The sequence below is a fragment of the Barbus barbus genome, assembly GCF_936440315.1.
Source record: "Barbus barbus genome assembly, chromosome: 9".
In the NCBI taxonomy this organism is placed as follows: Eukaryota; Metazoa; Chordata; class Actinopteri; order Cypriniformes; family Cyprinidae; genus Barbus; species Barbus barbus.
The window spans coordinates 28761634-28782084 of NC_136737.1; the positions used below are offsets into that span (position 1 = coordinate 28761634).

The window sequence follows — 20451 nt, forward strand, 5'->3', positions numbered from 1 at the left end:
CAGCCTACATTACAATAAAGCAACTCCTCACAAATTACATCTAAGAGCTAATAGTATTTGACACTAATATGAAATAAACATATATCCAATAAGAACTACTGTTAAATACTCAGTGAAATTCATAGTGGTTCCTTTCTCCTCAGACCTAGCAATGATGGGTTACACTAATGGGAACAAAAACATAGTTATAGCAGAAACATATTCCTTGTGTCTCATACATTTCATATATTCATCATAAAGTGAGATCAAAATAATTTAGTTCAATAAATAGTAACTTTAGGTAGCTGAGACATAGGGGTGTGTGATATTGACAAAATGATATCTAAATATTTTCTGGGATTTTATCGATAATGAGACAATATTTTTCTGAGTGTGTTATTGTGCTGGTATATTAAGGACTACCGTGGACAGCTGACTCATAAATGTTTTTGATATTCTTCATATTCTGTGAGGTTAGTTCACAGCAGTGATAGAAATTAATCTTTTCCAATAAGTTTAAATAGATTTTTACCTTTTATGGGTATTTTTATCTTTGTAAAACTATTTTTGTCTAAAAGTGTTTTAAAAATAAAACATTGAATACTGATATTTACAAGTATTTAAAAAATGAAAAGATAATTTAAATGTGAAATTAAAACCGCCAGTAGGTGGCAGCAAGTCATTGTTAATAAGTGAGTCATCGCGATTGAACCGAATCATTTAAACGGTTGATTGATTCATTCAGGAACAAAACACAGCATGTTGCTCAGAGACACAAAACAGTGCTGTGGCTGTGTTTGCAATGATTTTTGTTGGAGAAATAGAGCAAAAACAGGCAATACTGTCTAAAACACAAGTCCAGTTAATATTAACGTCTTGTTTATTGAACTGTTGTATAAAATCAATATCATATTTGTAATCATGCTGCTTTTTGGAGGGAAAACGGCACTCTTCGTGTGATGATGATTATGAAATGACATAAATGATATTTTCTGCCCCCATATCATATGTGATCACTCTAAATGCATTTTAAAGACTGAATAATGCGGTGAAAAACGCTCTGTAAATGTTTATTAATGTCAAATCCCACATCATTAAAACAACAATTACAATATTATCACAGACGATATATATCGCACACTCCTACCGAGAGACCAGTACGAGCTAAACTAGGTTATAAACGCCAGCATGACACAGTAAAGGAGTGAATTCACTGTTACTCTGAAAAATACAATGTAGTACATGAAACATGACTTAATAAATACAAAACTCAGTATACGTAGCATAACTTCAATGATAGAAAATCTGTCTGTAAATGATGTTCTGTCGTCCTTCAGCATCGGCTCCGCTCTCCCGCGCACAGGAAGTTGAATTCACTACAGTATCGGTTTCTCTCAGGCGCATGTGTGCACGTGTTTTCTGCTGCAAAGCTTGTTCAGCCAACACAGATTTTTCACTTCTGCTTGATAGATTGGCTGAGCACAATTTAATATGTTCGGTGAATGTATATTTTTAATTTTAACTTCACACCTTCAGCTAAAATTACTACAGTGCATTTTTTTGTTTTGGGACAATTATTGGGAAGCAATCTGTTGAGCCAATATTTATTTGTCAGTTTCCACAAGTTTTCAAAATGTAATTTTTTACAGTGTAGCAACAATATTCAAAATATCATCTATTGTGTTTGACAGAAGAAAGAAGGTGATACAGGTTAGGAACGACATGCAGGGAAGTACATTATAACAATTTATATTTTTGGGTGAACGATTCCTGTAAGAATCAAAATGTAAATGATCAAATACAGTGATTATACTGAATGTGCTCAAGACTAATGAATGTTTGTATATACACTAGGGGTGGCACGGTACACAAATGTCACGGTTCGGTACGTACCTCGGTTCGGGGGTCACGGTTCGATACAATTTCGGTACAACGGGAAAAAAAAGACATCTACTTTGCTCAGTTTCTTTTATTTTGATGTGAAAATGCTAAATATTATTACATGTTATATATATAAAATCTGTTTTGTTTTCATTGTGAGTGTACACAAATAAAAGCAGACCTTTAACTACAAGCAACAGCACAAATAAAAATACAACAGAGTAAAGATACAAATAAAATAATCAGTGATTTTCAGGGGTTTTTTTAGGTACAGAAATTGAAGTACGATTAAAGTAATCAAAAGGTAAAACAGCATTGCATATTTGACTGTATAAATTAAAGATTACTCTTTATTAAAGTTACAAAAGCGATTCAATCAAGAGCAGTGAGTGATTTCTTTGTTGTTGCTGTTTATTTAATATTAACTGTCACTTTAAGAGAAAGCACTGATACTGTACGCCCAGCCGGCTATGTCTGCTATAGGATACTTACCAAGACGGGCATTTTGACAGAATTTTGTGTGAATTTATCCATTAAAACACAATACTTCAGAGAGAGCTTCATATTTGCGCGCGTTCTGAGGCGCAGGTTTGTGCGCTTCTGATGAGCGCACGCACAAATCTTCTCACTGCGCGCGCGAGCTCGCGTCCTCTGGCTCTTAAATATTTGAGCTGGCAAAGCTTACATGACTTTAGTCCAAACACCGATATCAACGTGTGCTGTTCAGGTCCAGCCCGATCTCACGGCAATTCGTACATATTTTACGAGGTGGCGAATTCGTACGACCTCACTCGTACAAATTCATACGATTTTTGCTTAATCGTACGTATTTTACGAGTTGCCAATTCGTATGAATTTGTACGAATGACCTACACCTAACCCCGCCCCTAAACCTAACCGTCAGTGGGGTTTAGACAAATCGTACTAAATCGTACGAGTGAGGTCGTACGAATTAGCCACCTCGAAAAATACGTACGAATTGCCGTGAGATAGCGTTGTCAGGTCTCACCTGTGCGCGCGCTATCAGCACCCGGGTGATGACGGAATAAATGCTCATATTCCAGCATACGGCACTCGCATTGAACAAGAATGATTTGTCCACTTATTTTTATTTTTTTCCTTCTCATCGCTGTTGTTATAATGTACTGGGAAGCCAGAATGCGCATCCATTAACAGAAACATACATTAGCCGAACCCTATTTGTTTTACGTGTTATTTATAACAAACCACATGCGTTGTCAGAATTCAGTTGAACCGCGGTCCTAGCGCGTGCCGAACCGTGTGTGGAGAACCGTGCGGTTCGTTTTTTTTCCGCGAACCGTGCCACCCCTAATATACACTTATAAACCATTAAACAACAAAGTATGTAAGTGTAAGCCAAAATTAAATGTACAGATCAATAATTACAAAAATTGCTTTCTCAAGTCTTTCTCCAATCCATGAATAACAGATTTACATGTACTCTGTGGCACCAAGACTTGTGTAATTTAATCAGTTGAAGAGTATTAAACTGTCCCAACACAGGCATAATCTCTCCTGTGTATGTTTTCAACATGACTCTAGTGTCCTCCAGTGGCTCTGTTGAGAACGCAGCCTGGAAATGTTTCTCAGATATGATACTCATGGCTGCGCCGGCATTCATTTCCATCATAATTTCCTTGTCATTTACATTAAACGTCTCTGTGAATGACTTTTTGCTGTTTTATAACTTCTCAGCGTAAACATGGGCAATTCAACTTCCTCTGCCTCCACATACTTAGTATTTTTCTCAGCATAAGGCTTTATTTTTCCAACTTCCATGTTTCCTCTGCAGGCTCTCTTGATGTGGCCAGTTTTCCTGCAGTTATGGAGGAATATATCTTTGAAATGACATACCTGAGCACTGTAATTTTTTCCATGACATCTATAGCACTTCTTCCCTCTTTGGCTGGAACGTCCACTTTATGCACAACAGCCGAGTGAGAGTCATGTCCTCTTAACTGCTGCGTGTATTTCTCAGCCGTCTCCATGCTCAGTGTGATCTCAAACACACGTGCAAACATCAGATTCGATTCTGACAACAGCCGTCGCTGGCAGGCTTCGTGGCGGCTTCCACTCATGAATCGGTCACACAATGCCTCGTCAAGCGCCTCAGCACTACTGAGCTACAGAGCCCCTATTGATTCAAATGCAAAACTTGTAAACATAAATATATCACAGACACTGAACAAAAATTACACACATGCTTATGTTAAGAAATGCATTAAAATACGAACGTTACATGTGAACTTCATGATTGGTTCAATTCATACCTTTACTAATCATCCATCCCTCTGTTACTGAACAGATAGATTCCTCTTTATTAATCACTTCCCAAGTCTAGAGAATTAAATCATAAGACAGACTCAGGGCTGGATTGGTAATTGGGCATACCAGGCATTTTTCCGGTGGGCCGACACACTGAAGGGGCGACAGAATTGTTTGTTTTTGTTGTTTTTGCCAAGGACCATCACACAGGGACAACGAGCAGCCAGTGGCCCATTGGTTTGTCTCCTGTACTGACAGCGTAAACCACCCAATGCTCTATAGACGGAGAGATGAAGTATTTTGCTCCACCTATATAAAGATCACTTCACCCCAACTTCTTCCTCGTCGGCTTTTCCCACGTTTTCCCAGCAGCTTTATCAAGAACAGGCTTGCTCTGCGGTGAGAGATGCGGCAAAAGAGCCAGGCAGAGGAGGAGAGGAGAGGAGTTGAATCGGTAAAGTGCTTGATAGGGACTCGCACCGGAGGCAGGCATCTAACCTATCCTAATGTGTGCGCGTGCTACGACTGTACAATACGTAAACACTTTTCAATAAAACTTAAATTCATCCTCCACGGTCAAGTCAAGTGTGTTCATAGAGGTTTCTATGGGCCAATGTGAATAAATAATAGCCTAAGTGCGTTAGACTGCATTAATAACTGTGTTAGCCTGCATATCAATGGCTCAAGCCTCTGTTATTAGCTCTAAAATGACGTTTTGGAAATTGAATCAGCTGTGTGTGTGTGTGGTGTGTGTGTGTGTGTGTGTGTGTGTGTGTGTGTGTGTGTGTGTGTGTGTGTGTGTGTGTGTGTGTGTGTGTGTGTGTGTGTGTGTGTGTGTGTGAGAAAGTGACAATTGAGATTCAAATTCATGAACATTCCGTCATTGTAAGTCTATGGGATTTTTTTGTCTGTTTTTTCGTCTGCTGTGTGAACATCGTAGGTCCGATCACTTAGAAAAGATACAACACTCCTCTCTTCAATGAGCCGTTCGATTTGACACCTCATTCATGGGTCTGTGACAAACAGTGAATGAACTTAATTAATCTTTATTTTTTCTCTTTCTCTCTGCAGGCTGTATAACTGCAGTATTGGAGAGGAAGGCTGTGCTGCTCTGAGTTCAGCTCTGAGATCAAACCCCTCACACCTGACTGAACTGAATCTGAGCTTTAATAAACCAGGAGACTCAGGAGTGAAGCTGCTCTCTGCTCTACTGGAGGATCCACGCTGTAAACTACAGAAACTACAGTAAGTGTTATTATATTATTAAACACAAAAACTGTGTGAAAATACTGGCAAACAAAAACATTTCATGTTAAAGCGATAGTTCACCCAAACATTAAAACTCTGTCGTCACATTAATTATCTTCAAGTCATTTGAATACAGTGTGACTTTCTTCTGTGGAAAATAAGAAAATATATATTTTTTTGTTTTGGGACAATTATTGGGAAGCAATTTGTTGAGCCAATATTCATTTGTCAGTTTCCACAATTTTTCAAAATGTAATTTTTTACAGTGTAGCAACAATATTCAAAATATCATCTATTGTGTTTGACAGAAGAAAGAAGGTCATACAGGTTAGGAACGACATGCAGGGAAGTACATTATAACAATTTATATTTTTGGGTGAACGATTCCTGTAAGAATCAAAATGTAAATGATCAGATACAGTGATTATACTGAATGTGCTCAAGACAAATTAATGTTTGTATAAACACTTATAAACCATTAAACAACAAAGTATGTAAGTGTAAGCCAAAATTAAATGTACAGATCAATAATTACAAAAATTACTTTCTCAAGTCTTTCTCCAATCCATGAATAACAGATTTACATGTACTCCGTGGCACCAAGTCTTGTGTAATTGAATCAGTTGAAGAGTATTAAACTGTCCCAACACAGGCATAATCTCTCCTGTGTATGTTTTCAACATGACTCTAGTGTCCTCCAGTGGCTCTGTTGAGAACGCAGCCTGGAAATGTTTCTCAGATATGATACTCACAGCTGCGCCGCATTCATTTCCATCATAATTTCCTTGCCATTTACATTAAACGTCTCTGTGGATGACTTTTTGCTGTTTTATAACTTCACAGCGAAAAACATGGGCAATTCAACTTCCTCTGCCAGATATATTCCTCTTTATTAATCACTTCCCAAGTCTAGAGAATTAAATCATAAGACAGACTCAGGGCTGGATTGGTAATTGGGCATACCAGGCCTTTTTCCGGTGGGCCGACGCACTGAAGGGGCCGACAGAATTGTTTTTTTTTGTTTTTGCCAAGGACCATTACACAGGGACAACGAGCAGCCAGTGGCCCATTGGTTTGTCTCCTGTACTGACAGCGTAAACCACCCAATGCTCTATAGACGGAGAGATGAAGTATTTTGCTCCACCTATATAAAGATCACTTCACCCCAACTTCTTCCTCGTCGGCTTTTCCCACGTTTTCCCAGCAGCTTTATCAAGAACAGGCTTGCTCTGCGGTGAGAGATGCGGCCAAAGAGCCAGGCAGAGGAGGAGAGGAGAGGAGTTGAATCGGTAAAGTGCTTGATAGGGACTCGCACCGGAGGCAGGCATCTAACCTATCCTAATGTGTGCGCGTGCTACGACTGTACAATACGTAAACACTTTTCAATAAAACTTAAATTCATCCTCCACGGTCAAGTCAAGTGTGTTCATAGAGGTTTCTATGGGCCAATGTGAATAAATAATAGCCTAAGTGCGTTAGACTGCATTAATAACTGTGTTAGCCTGCATATCAATGGCTCAAGCCTCTGTTATTTGCTCTAAAATGACGTTTTGGAAATTGTAATGAAAGGTTTATGAGGTGCGCAAGAGATTAGTTAAACACACGAGATTTCAGGATGGAAACATGACAAATGTCTTGAAATAAATGATCAAAACAATGTCTTGATGTGTGGTTGTGACTGTGGTAATGGTAATATGCCCACGACGCTGGAGCTTATTAATGGAACGGTCTCCATTCTCAAACAAATTAAGACGATTGATTTTTATTGACTGAACAGAAGCGCTTCTTGTGATAAAACACACTGTAAGGGTTTCCACTGATTACAAAATATTTCTGTTTGCTGGGGTGGTACTATTATATAGCCCTATTAATAAGGAAGAGGAGCCCAAAATATAGTTTTTCTGCTATTTATTCTACTTGTTGCAAAATAGTGGCAATTATCTGCACTTCAGTATTGTATTACATTATAAACCAGTATGCATTAATAACGTATTGAGTGTAAATTATCATTTTAATTCAGATTATTAAATGGATGCCACCTTATTGATACAATAAAGCACTCCCTACACCTACCCTAACCCTACCTACCCGATGCTGTATTTTCAACTTTCTGGTTATTTCTTTCATTTTTATTAAAAATAAATGCCTTTACGATGTGATATGAGATTTGAAAAGGGAGAAAAGTCTAGTCGATCGGGTCAAAAATCCTCCCATAAGTGATTTAGCATCTGCGCCACTGGAGCTGCTGGTCCATAGCAAAAGACGGGTTCAACCCCATAGCAGCTTTTTATAATCTTCACAGAGCCAATCACACGATGCTGGAGAATTAGTGTAAATAGACTCTCCGTTTACATTATCAAAGAACATTATCATTGACTTTAGTCTAATTCAAGCACTCTCAAAAACTCCCATTAATCACTGAAGTTGCTTACATTGTGAAATGAATATCTTGCTCACATCTTACGCACATCTGCACTTTGTTGTTTCTGATGAGAGAAATGGTCAGAGAGCAGAATTCATTCAGGGAGCGCTCACACTGAATAAAACACTCATCTGAACGCCTCTTATTGGTCATTGTACTCATGAGCTCAACAGAATCATGTGTGATTGGTTATAATGCGCAGTGCTGCAGCTAAAAACACAGCAGTCTCTGGCTCCGTGCCAGACAGTGAAGTTGAGCAAACACAGATTTGAATTTAGCACCGAACATCTAATCACACCGGTGTGATCGTTTATCAGAGACAAACATATATTAATCAGCTATTTGTGTCTTTTGGAAAATCCACTTCAGTAAACCGCACTCATAAATGCTACTGTTTCCTCTGTCAGGTTTGCACCTCTCTCTCTTAGATTCATCTTTCAGCAATTGATGTTATGTATTTATTATCTCTGAATTGGATTCTTATTATTTAATTATGTAGTAATTTAATAATTAGGGCCTGGACTCGATTAAAAAAAATAATCTAATTAATTAGAGGCTTTGTAATTAATTAATCGAAATTAATCGCATATAAATATTTGACCTGAGAACAGTGAGAAGTAAGTTTTTTCATATGGATTTTTAAATTTCCCATCCACAGGGCCAACCAAAGCGGTCTCATCAGCTTCTTTGTCCATGTTCACTGTGGTTTGTTTTTGTCTGAACGCTAGTTGGTGCTCCAGTATATTCGGTCCGCCGAAACTCATCCAGTGAGAAACGTTCCGCGGTGCAAAAATAAGTGCGATTAAAATGCGTTAAAAACAATTTAACGCGTTATTTTTGTGTAATTAATTAATCTAAATTAACGCGTGAAAGTCCCGGCCCTATTAATAATATATATATGTAGTAATGCACAATCATCATTTAATTAGTCACTTAATTATCTCATTAACTTTAACTCTTTGAGTTCTTGTGATTTGTCTTGAGACTTGTTTGTGACTTGAAAGGCATGACTTGGTTCCTCCTCTGGTGAAATCAGCTGCTGAGTTCATGGGTGGAATAAACATATGGCAGGACTTTTACTTTCTGACCCCTGGACTATCCACCTCTGTCTGTAATATATCTGCTTGTTTTACACTCTTTGGCCACCAGGTGCTATTGTGAGCAAATGAAGCCTCCAGAAATGAACCCTTTTGTAACTACTTGCTGAAAAGCTTAAAGCTTCATGAAGCTTCATCTCACCATCTCTACTTCACAGGACTGCAGAAGGATACTTTCTCCAAAACAACAAATATTACCCAGAATTCTTTGTTTTTTACAGAATTTTGCTGTTGTAATGAAAAAACAGGATGTTACTGTCAGAATATGGCCTTTTTACAGCATTTTTTTTACAGTGTATGTGTATTTATTTTTCCCCTTTTTATTTCTTTATTTTATTTTATATAATGTTTGTATAATATAATACAAACATTATGTGTGAACTGTGTGAACATCGTAGGTTCGATCGCTTAGAAAAGATACAGCACTCCTCTCCTCAATGAGCCGGTTGATTTAACACCTCATTCATGAACTGAACAGACAGATTCCTCTTTATTAATCACTTCCCAACTCTAGAGAACTAAATCATAAGACAAACTAGTGTTACCATAAATCTGTTGTAGTTTCCTCTTGTTACGGTTTGCTGCAGGAGTTGTAGCAATGGGTTGTGAATCTAAAGGAACAAAAACTGATATGTTATTAAACACTAGCTAATAAACAGGCTATTAAACACACAATATATATTTTGTGGTTAACCTTGCACCCTCTGAGTAAGTTGAGACTGGAGAGTTTGTGATCGTGAGATTCATGACCTCCGGTCGGAGTCAGACTCAAACACAACATCGAGTCCCTGATGAATGAATAATTGAAAATATAGGATGTACAGAATAACTAGTTCAGCATCACAATCAGGAATCATGTAGATTGAGTTAAATTAATGTCTCAGCTGCTGGCAAGATAAAATCTCTATAGCACCGATCCTGGTGTGAGAGAGAAAAGCAGAGCTCATACAAACACACTCTCACCCTAAAGCTGAAACACAATCTCAGGGATCATTCATGTTCTTCACTCTCTGCAGGCTGTGTGACTGCAGTATTGGAGAGGAAGGCTGTGCTGCTCTGAGTTCAGCTCTGAGATCAAACCCCTCACACCTGACTGAACTGAATCTGAGATTTAATAATCCAGGAGACTCAGGAGTGAAGCTGCTCTCTGCTCTACTGGATGATCCACGCTGTAAACTACAGAAACTACAGTAAGTTATTGATGGAATGATGTAATTTATTATCTTGTATTAAAGCAGATCTTAGTGTATTTGATCTTTCTCTCTATTGTACAGTATTTAACAGAGGAAACTCCACAAGCTCCAAACAAGTGAATCAAAACAACACGTCATGAACAAGACTGTCACCTGGACATTAATACTGATACTGATCCAGCAGTTTCATGTGTGAAGGATTTTGTTATTAATTTTTATTCAGCCTACATTTTTTTCCAGTCTCATGGGAACATTTGTTTAAATAATTAGATTGGACATACTAACTGCACTGTAATAATTTAGTGTGAAATTACAGTATACTCCAGGTTAATAACTACATTACTTTCACAGTAATTTCACAGTGGGACTTCTCTTGTATTGAACTGCACTCTCAGTAATGTATTGTAAACAAACAGCGTCATACTGTGTTTTGTGCTGTGCATATGTATGAAGGTCCCCAGCATGTAATGCAGCATGAATAAATCATGCTGTAGAGTTTTATTTTTTATAATTCTTGTTGGTTTTGTGTTTTAAGTCAGAAATTTGAATATGAATATGCTAGGTCAAAGACAACAGTATAGTATATGACAGTCATGATCACAGTTTACCAGCAGAGTGCTCCAGTCTCAAGGAGAGAGTTTGACATAAAACATACCGTAATAAACTAAATCAATTAAATATGTAAAAGATCAATTATTTATAAATAGATCTCTATTTTAACAGATCTAACTATGACCCCTCTGGGATTCACAAATCTTGGTAAATCTTTGCTTTAAATATTTTTTGCCAAGCTTTCTTCCAATGTATATTATTCAATAATTACTCTTTTGTGGTAACTTTTTTGTCATGGAAATAAAATAAAATAAAAAAATACTGTTTAATATATTTATTAAGACATATTGGGTCAAATATATCTTTACCCCTGAAAAGCACATAGTATTTTTTTTTTCCTGTGTTAAATTGTCACGGCAGAAATCAAGCGGAAGCAAGGATGCAAGTAACCAAAAAGGTTTATTTGGGTCAGAGGACAAAACACACCAATCACAGTCTCTCGGGTGGGCAGGTGGCGCAGGGACTCGACAGACAGCGTGCAGGTGATGAGTGGAGTAGGTGAATCCAGAGACAGTGTACATCCAGGTGAGACGAACCACGACGACGAAACAAGGACCAGGAACCAGGTAGCAGACGACACGGGAAGACACTCTGAGGACATCAAACAACGATCTGACAAGGAGAGGAAAGTGCGGTGAGACTTTATAGGTGAGTAGATTGGCAGCAGCTGGTGCGGGAATAGAGATCAGCTGGCGCGCTGATGACTGGAGTGAGCGGTCACGCCCACTCACACACACACACACACAGAGAACAACAATACACGAGACATGAAGAAACCAGTGAATTCATGAACCGTGACAGTACCCTCCCTCCTAGGAACACCTCCTGGTGTTCCCAGACTCCCTTACCTGTCGATTGTAATCATCAATAAGGGAGGGATCCAGAATGTCTCTAGCAGGCACCCAACTTCTCTCCTCCGGACCGTAACCTTCCCAGTCCACCAAGTACTGAAATCCGCGTCCCCTCCGCCTTGAGTCCAGAATACGATTAACCGAATAAGTGGGTTCCCCTTCTATGAGTCGCGGCGGTGGGGGAACCGGGGCTGGCGGATTAATACGGGCATAAAAGACGGGTTTGATCTTGGATACATGGAACACGGGATGAATTCTCCTGTACACTGGAGGGAGGTTGAGGCGGACTGCCACCGGGCTAATGATCTTGGTGACAGAGAACGGGCCAATGAATTTAGGAGCAAGTTTATTCGATACGGAGCGGAGAGGAATGTTCTTGGTAGAAAGCCACACTTTGGAACCGACGACGTATACGGGAGGTCTAGACCGGTGGCGATCGGCCTTGGCCTTGGTGCGCGCTCCCACCTGGAGTAGAGTCTCGCGGGCTCTAGTCCAAGTGCGATGACACCTCTGGACAAAGGCGTGAGCGGAGGGAACCGCGACTTCGGATTCCAGACTAGGAAAAATTGGTGGCTGGTAACCTATACTGCATTCAAACGGAGACAGGCCCGTAGATGACACTGGTAACGAATTGTGGGCGTACTCCACCATTGACAGTTGTTGGCTCCATGAGGAAGGATTCTTGGAGACCAGACATCGCAACGTTCTCTCCAAATCCTGGTTGGCTCTCTCAGTTTGACCATTGCTCTGGGGATGAAACCCTGAGGACAGACTAACCGTAGCACCCAGCAATTTACAAAACTCTCGCCAAAATTTGGACACAAATTGGGGTCCTCTGTCGGAAACCACGTCCGTCGGGAGGCCATGTAACCGAAAGACGTGGTCCACGACTGTTACCGCTGTCTCCTTGGCTGAGGGTAATTTGGGCAAGGGAATAAAGTGGGCCGCCTTCGAGAATCGGTCCACCACGGTCAAAACTACCGTGTTACCCTGAGAGGGTGGGAGGGCGGTGACAAAATCTAGAGCGATATGGGACCAGGGTCTCGAAGGGACCGGCAGCGGTTGAAGGAGCCCATCTGGGGGTCTATTGGAAGTCTTACCAGTGGCACAAACTGAGCAAGCCAAAACAAAACTGTGAACATCGCGAGCCATGAGTGGCCACCAGAATCGTTGCTTGACTAAAGATGTAGTGCGACTGACTCCTGGATGACAAGCCACATTGGAACAATGTCCCCACTGAATAACGTCGGACCGTAATCCCTCTGGCACAAATAACCGGTTCGGTGGGCATCCGACCGGAGGCGTTACCCCTTGTAAGGCCGTCTTGACCTTCGATTCGACCTCCCATGTGAGTGTGGAGACAATTAGGGTCTCCGGAAAAATGCACTCGGGAGTAGACGGGCGATCGGAACGGTCAAAAATACGTGATAGAGAATCGGGTTTGATGTTTTTGGAACCCGGGCGGTACGAGAGAGTAAAGTCAAAACGTCCGAAAAAAAGTGCCCACCGAGCCTGCCTGGAGTTCAATCTTTTAGCAGTTCTAATGTATTCCAAATTCTTATGATCGGTCCATACGATAAAAGGTACCCCCGACCCTTCTAACCAGTGACGCCATTCCTCCAATGCTAATTTGACTGCCAACAACTCTCGGTTACCAATGTCATAATTACTTTCGGCAGGGGACAAACGGTGAGACAAAAACGCGCATGGATGCATTCTGTCGTCTGCCGGAGAACGTTGGGATAGCACTGCACCTACCCCCACCTCTGACGCATCGACCTCCACCACGAACTGACGTGATGGATCAGGGGTTACTAAGATGGGGGCTGAAACAAAGCGGCCTTTCAGTTTGGCAAACGTAGTTCTGGGGGAGGTCAAGGCGGTCAGAGGCGAGGCTAGTTGGCTGAAATTGCGAATGAACCGCCGGTAGAAATTGGCGAACCCCAGAAACCTCTGTAGGGCCTTACGGGAATCTGGACTTGGCCAATCCACCACAGCCTTAACCTTCTCAGGATCCATACGCACTCCCTCAGACGACACAATGTACCCTAGGAAGGGAACAGACTGTGCGTGAAAAGCGCATTTCTCCGCCTTGACAAAAAGCCCATTCTCTAACAGCCTCTGAAGCACTCGTCGAACGTGCTGCACGTGCTCCTGGAGAGAAGAAGAAAAAATCAATATGTCATCCAGGTAAACATATATGAACTGATCGACCATATCTCGCAGCACGTCGTTGACGAGTGCCTGGAAGACTGCCGGGGAGTTGGACAGCCCGAAGGGCATAACCAAGTATTCAAAGTGCCCCCTGGGGGTGTTAAAGGCAGTCTTCCATTCATCCCCCCTCCTAATGCGGACCAAATGATAAGCGTTACGTAAGTCCAGTTTAGTGAAGATTGACGCTCCCTGCAACCTCTCGAAGGCTGAGGACATCAGCGGCAAAGGATACGTATTCTTTACCGTGATGTTGTTCAGCCCCCGGTAGTCAATACAAGGTCGCAGGGACCCGTCCTTCTTCCCCACAAAAAAGAACCCCGCCCCCGCTGGAGAAGAGGAGGGACGGATGAACCCCGCTGCCAGAGAATCAGAAATATATTTCTCCATAGCCTCTCTCTCTGGAACAGAAAGTGAATATAACTTGCCCTTAGGCGGAGACGTACCTGGCAGTAACTCTATAGCACAGTCATAGGGACGATGCGGAGGGAGAGAAGCAGCACGAGACTTACTGAACACCTCCTTCAGGTCGTGATACTCCGTGGGCACGTTTGACCAATCCACTGCCTCCTCCTGAAACGTAGAAACAGAAACAGACGGACAAGCAGACATAAGACAAGACTCATAACATTTACTGCTCCACTCCGATACTGTTCTCTGCTGCCAATCGATTCTGGGGTTGTGCTTGGTGAGCCAGGGGTGACCTAAAACAATGGGTGCGAGGGGGGAGTCCAGAATGTAGAAGGAGATGGTTTCAGAGTGGTTGCCAGATACGATGAGTGTGACAGGTCCGGTGGTGAAGGAAATGATGGGAAGGGCTTGGCCATTGAGGGCGTGAACTGCGATGGTCTGGGTGAGGGGTAGAAGGGGAACTTGAGTCCTGTGTGCAAAATCAGAGTCCATGAAATTACCCTCGGCCCCAGAATCCAGCAGTGCGTGACAGTCCTGAGTGTGGGCTGACCATCGTAGTCTTACCGGGAGGAGTGTAGATGTCGATGAGGTCTTCTCAGCGGAGATCCCACCCGACAGTAGCCTCAGACTTACTGCCGGGCTTGCCCCTTTTACTGGACAGTAGCAGGCGAAATGTCCTGCCGTGCCACAGCACAGGCACAAGCCCTGGGATCTCCGCCTCTCCCTCTCCTCCCGGGAAAGCCGAGCTCGCTCGACCTGCATGGGTTCATGATCGTAGACAGAGCTGACCGCGTCCCTGTCGCTGGCTCCTACCGTCGGTCTCTCTCCACAGCAACGCGCTGGTAACCTCCGCTGCTCGATTCGAGAGAGTCGCGAGTCCACCCGAAGAGCCAGTTCTATTAGTCCGTTGAGGGTGGTTGGTAAGTCCAACATATATATCTCCCTCTGGACACGGTCAGCCAGCCCATGCAGGAACATATCCCACTGCGCCTCCTCGTTCCACTGACACTCTGCCGCCAAGGTCCGGAACTCGATAGAAAAATCGGAGGCGGATCTCTCTCCCTGCTTGAGATCCGCCAGAATCCGCGCCGCTTCTCTACCCGCGACCGCGCGGTCAAAAACTCTTCTCATCTCGGCGGAGAGCGTCTGAAACGAGGCACAGCAGGGATCTTGGTTTTCCCACACCGCTGTTCCCCATAGTGCTGCTCTCCCAGTCAGCAGCGTGAGCACGAACGCCACCTTGCTTTGGTCGTCGGCGAAGGTCCTGGGCTGCAGAGCAAAATGCATAGAGCATCGTGTGAGGAATGCTCTGCAATAGTTCGGCTCACCGCTGTATAATTCCGGAGTTGGTAGGCGGGGCTCTGACTGGGAGACGCTCTCAGATGTTACGAGGGGAGTAGGCGGTGTGGGTGGCACAGTGGGAACTCGCAGATGTTGTAATTGCTGAGTGAGCTCGGACACCTGCGTCACCAGAGCTTGAATCGCCCGACCCGATTCCGCCATATTCCTCTCCTGTGTGTCCATCCGCGACACACTGGCGCGGATGAATTCCTCTAGCGGAGAAGAGGACCCTCTTGCTGCTTCCATCATGGTCAGATCGTTCTGTCACGGCAGAAATCAAGCGGAAGCAAGGATGCAAGTAACCAAAAAGGTTTATTTGGGTCAGAGGACAAAACACACCAATCACAGTCTCTCGGGTGGGCAGGTGGCGCAGGGACTCGACAGACAGCGTGCAGGTGATGAGTGGAGTAGGTGAATCCAGAGACAGTGTACATCCAGGTGAGACGAACCACGACGACGAAACAAGGACCAGGAACCAGGTAGCAGACGACACGGGAAGACACTCTGAGGACATCAAACAACGATCTGACAAGGAGAGGAAAGTGCGGTGAGACTTTATAGGTAAGTAGATTGGCAGCAGCTGGTGCGGGAAAAGAGATCAGCTGGCGCGCTGATGACTGGAGTGAGCGGTCACGCCCACTCACACACACACACACACACACAGAGAACAACAATACACGAGACATGAAGAAACCAGTGAATTCATGAACCGTGACATAAATAGTTTTGGTGTCTTAAAGTAAGTCCAGAGGATTACACTTACAAAATAAATAATAAGAAATACTTCAGTTGATTCAAGCTATCAGGCTAAATTAACGACTGCAACAATTTATCCCCTGGTCATGCCACATCCCTAGAAAAATACATGTGTTGTTTATGATAATCAGTTTATTGCCAAAGCATGGCATTTCAGGACACAATGAAAACAAGCAACATTGTCCAGCAATATCCTGTCTTATTCTTATTTGAAGGGACATGTCTTCCTTTTTTATTCTTCACCTGTTCACCTGTCATGTTATAAATAAACAAACACAAACATGTTTGGTGTCTACTGAGAAGCATCACAGATCAGAATCTTTGTGAAAATAATGACTTACAACTGTGACTCAGTCCTATTACTATAAAGACAGCATTAGCATCTCTGGGAATGCAGTGATAAGATTACAAGTCAGTTTGTGGAAAATAACATTTCAAATTGAATAGAATTGGACAAATTAGTTGATTAAAATAGCTGTCTTTCATCACTCACCTTAGACTGAGTTTGATGTCTTTGGACTTCAGCTGTTGAGGTGTCTCAGGCTTTAGATCAGGAAGACATCCAAGATGTGCAATTTAATGAATGGGCTCCCAATACTAGGTTTGTGGACAGTGAGAAAGTTAGATTAGATGAAGATTGATGCATGTGACTCAGAAGCAGTAGAGCATCCTACAATATGAGTTGACCTTAATTAACCTGTTGTTACTCTGTACACAAATCAACTTATTTTGCTCTATTGCATAAAATGACCAACTTATTGCACAGGCTGTGTGACAGAGCAGCACTGCTTTACATACATCCTTATTGTTTCAGTTTTCTTACCTGCTAAGGAGCTGTGGGTGCACACACACCATTAGCGCTCAAACACACCACACTTAACCCATCGTTTACATCCCTGCCATCTGTTACAGACCAAACACACACATGCACATGATAAGGGGCCTATGAGAGGGCCTTGGGTTTACCCATCACTTTACCCCATGATGGTCATAAATACAGCGTATGAGTGAAAGAGTCACGTCTGAAAAAGATGAATACATAAAATTAGTGATATTAATATATCTACAGATATCACTGGTTCCCACAATCCTGCTACAGTTTCTTCAGTATGTGAATATTAACAGTAAAATAACATTCTGCAGCATTAATATACAGGTAATGGAAGAGTAGTTTGTCTGGGAGTCAAAGCTTAAGCAATAATTTACAACTCATTACTTTTCTCTGTGAACTAAACGATATGTGATGCATCTCACTTTATCACAAACATGGAAGCAAAATGCCAGGGTTTGTTCATGAAGCACAAATATATGATTCATTGTGCTCCAAGTATAAATTATTCCACTTTACACATAACTTTACACATAACCAAATTATGCCACTTTACACATGACTTTACACATAACCAAATTATGCCACTTTACACATGACTTTACACATAACCAAATTATGCCACTTTACACATGACTTTACACATAACCAAATTATGCCACTTTACACATGACTTTACACATAACCAAATTATGCCACTTTACACATGACTTTACACATAACCAAATTATGCCACTTTACACATGACTTTACACATAACCAAATTATGACACTTTACACATGACTTTACACATAACCAAATTATGCCACTTTACACATGACTTTACACATAACCAAATTATGCCACTTTACACATGACTTTACACATAACCAAATTATGCCACTTTACACACGACAGTCTTTAAATTCTAAAATGAAAACACAGTTGTTTGATTATTGAAGGATAAAGGTTAACTGCCGTCTCTGATTAGTTTATCCAGACACTGCGCACAAGTACAGTTTAACCAAACCTACAGCCAGGGCCGTTGCCAGTGGGGTGAAAGGTGGGGACAATTCTAGGGGCCCCCGCCCCCACCGCCCAGGGGGCCCCACAAAATCCAGGAATTATACTATATAGGCCCATGTTCTGTGAATAATTCTAATATTTTAGTAGTTGTATAACTAAGATATTATGAAAACCACAAAAAAGCATGCAATTTGGTTAAAGAAATTGTCTACCCTCTACCCTCCCGAAAAATGGTTTAGTCTGATAAGAAGTATTCTCAGAAGTCCCACCCCAGATCGTGAACAAGACGACCAATCAGAGTTGAGACCAGTGGCGGACTGGCCATCTGGAGCACCGGGAGTTTTCCCGGTGGGCCGCTGTACAATGTGGGCCGGCCCTTTGCGTAATATACAGGTCCTTCTCAAAAAATTAGCATATTGTGATAAAGTTCATTATTTTCTGTAATGCACTGATAAACATTAGACTTTCATATATTTTAGATTCATTACAACACAACTGAAGTAGTTCAAGCATTTTATTGTTTTAATATTGATGATTTTGGCATACAGCTCATGAAAACCCAAAATTCCTATCTCAAAAAATTAGCATATCATGAAAAGGTTCTCTAAACGAGCTATTAACCTAATCATCTGAATCAACTAATTAACACTAAACACCTGCAAAAGATTCCTGAGGCTTTTAAAAACTCCCAGCCTGGTTCATTACTCAAAACCGCAATCATGGGTAAGACTGCCGACCTGACTGCTGTCCAGAAGGCCATCATTGACACCCTCAAGCAAGAGGGTAAGACACAGAAAGAAATTTCTGAACGAATAGGCTGTTCCCAGAGTGCTGTATCAAGGCACCTCAGTGGGAAGTCTGTGGGAAGGAAAAAGTGTGGCAGAAAACGCAGCACAACGAGAAGAGGTGACCGGACCCTGAGGAAGATTGTGGAGAAGGACCGATTCCAGACCTTGGGGGACCTGCGGAAGCAGTGGACTGAGTCTGGAGTAGAAACATCCAGAGCCACCGTGTACAGGCGTGTGCAGGAAATGGGCTACAGGTGCCGCATTCCCCAGGTCAAGCCACTTTTGAACCAGAAACAGCGGCAGAAGCGCCTGACCTGGGCTACAGAGAAGCAGCACTGGACTGTTGCTCAGTGGTCCAAAGTACTTTTTTCGGATGAAAGCAAATTTTGCATGTCATTCGGAAATCAAGGTGCCAGAGTCTGGAGGAAGACTGGGGAGAGGGAAATGCCAAAATGCCTGAAGTCCAGTGTCAAGTACCCACAGTCAGTGATGCTGGTGTTGGTCCACTGTGTTTTATCAAGGGCAGGGTCAATGCAGCTAGCTATCAGGAGATTTTGGAGCACTTCATGCTTCCATCTGCTGAAAAGCTTTATGGAGATGAAGATTTCATTTTTCAGCACGACCTGGCACCTGCTCACAGTGCCAAAACCACTGGTAAATGGTTTACTGACCATGGTATTACTGTGCTCAATTGGCCTGCCAACTCTCCTGACCTGAACCCCATAGAGAACCTGTGGGATATTGTGAAGAGAAAGTTGAGAGACACAAGACCCAACACTCTGGATGAGCTTAAGGCCGCTATCGAAGCATCCTGGGCCTCCATAACACCTCAGCAGTGCCACAGGCTGATTGCCTCCATGCCACGCCGCATTGAAGCAGTCATTTCTGCAAAAGGATTCCCGACCAAGTATTGAGTGCATAAATGAACATAATTATTTGAAGGTTGACTTTTTTTGTATTAAAAACACTTTTCTTTTATTGGTCGGATGAAATATGCTAATTTTTTGAGATAGGAATTTTGGGTTTTCATGAGCTGTATGCCAAAATCATCAATATTAAAACAATAAAAGGCTTGAACTACTTCAGTTGTGTTGTAATGAATCTAAAATATATGAAAGTCTAATGTTTATCAGTACATTACAGAAAATAATGAACTTTATCACAATATGCTAATTTTTTGAAAAGGACCTGTATATAAAATATGGATTGTAGTACATGTACGTATATCCTTCATCGGCCCAGACGAATGGCCCAGGGCATTCTAAATAATTCGAATTAATTCAGCATGCTCCAGCTCAGTGCAGCGGCTCAAAAGCGCTCGTCGATGTCAAAATGTTTGAAACAGCCAATCAGAGTGAAGAAGGCGGGGTTTACTGTTCACAGACGCTGAGCTGCACGTGAATGCGGGCTGAGGTAAGATGTTAGCAGCTAAACATGTCGAGACAATTCAGCAATATTTACCGTTTAGTTAAATAACAGACATTAATTTTCAGGAAAGCAAACTATTACTGGCCTTTTAAAATTTCTCATATTTTAACGC

At 42.0% G+C, this 20451-nt stretch overlaps 1 protein-coding gene across 4 annotated transcripts in view; it reads left to right on the forward strand.

The window, feature by feature from the left end:
- LOC306874657 (NLR family CARD domain-containing protein 3-like) overlaps window positions 1–10956 on the forward strand; it is a 99776-nt gene extending 88820 nt beyond the window's left edge. For 2 of the 4 annotated variants that reach the window (XM_079424847.1, XM_079424848.1), the window contains exons 9-11: window positions 5218–5391; window positions 9930–10103; window positions 10188–10956. In XM_079424847.1, the coding sequence (XP_079280973.1) occupies window positions 5218–5391; window positions 9930–10103; window positions 10188–10194 (355 nt within the window). In that variant the 3' untranslated portion in view covers window positions 10195–10956. Of the gene's footprint in view, window positions 1–5217; window positions 5392–8965; window positions 9592–9929; window positions 10104–10187 lie in introns of those variants that run through there. The other 2 variants (XM_079424850.1, XM_079424849.1) reach the window with 1 other exon arrangement.
- The last annotated feature ends 9495 nt before the right edge of the window (window positions 10957–20451 follow it).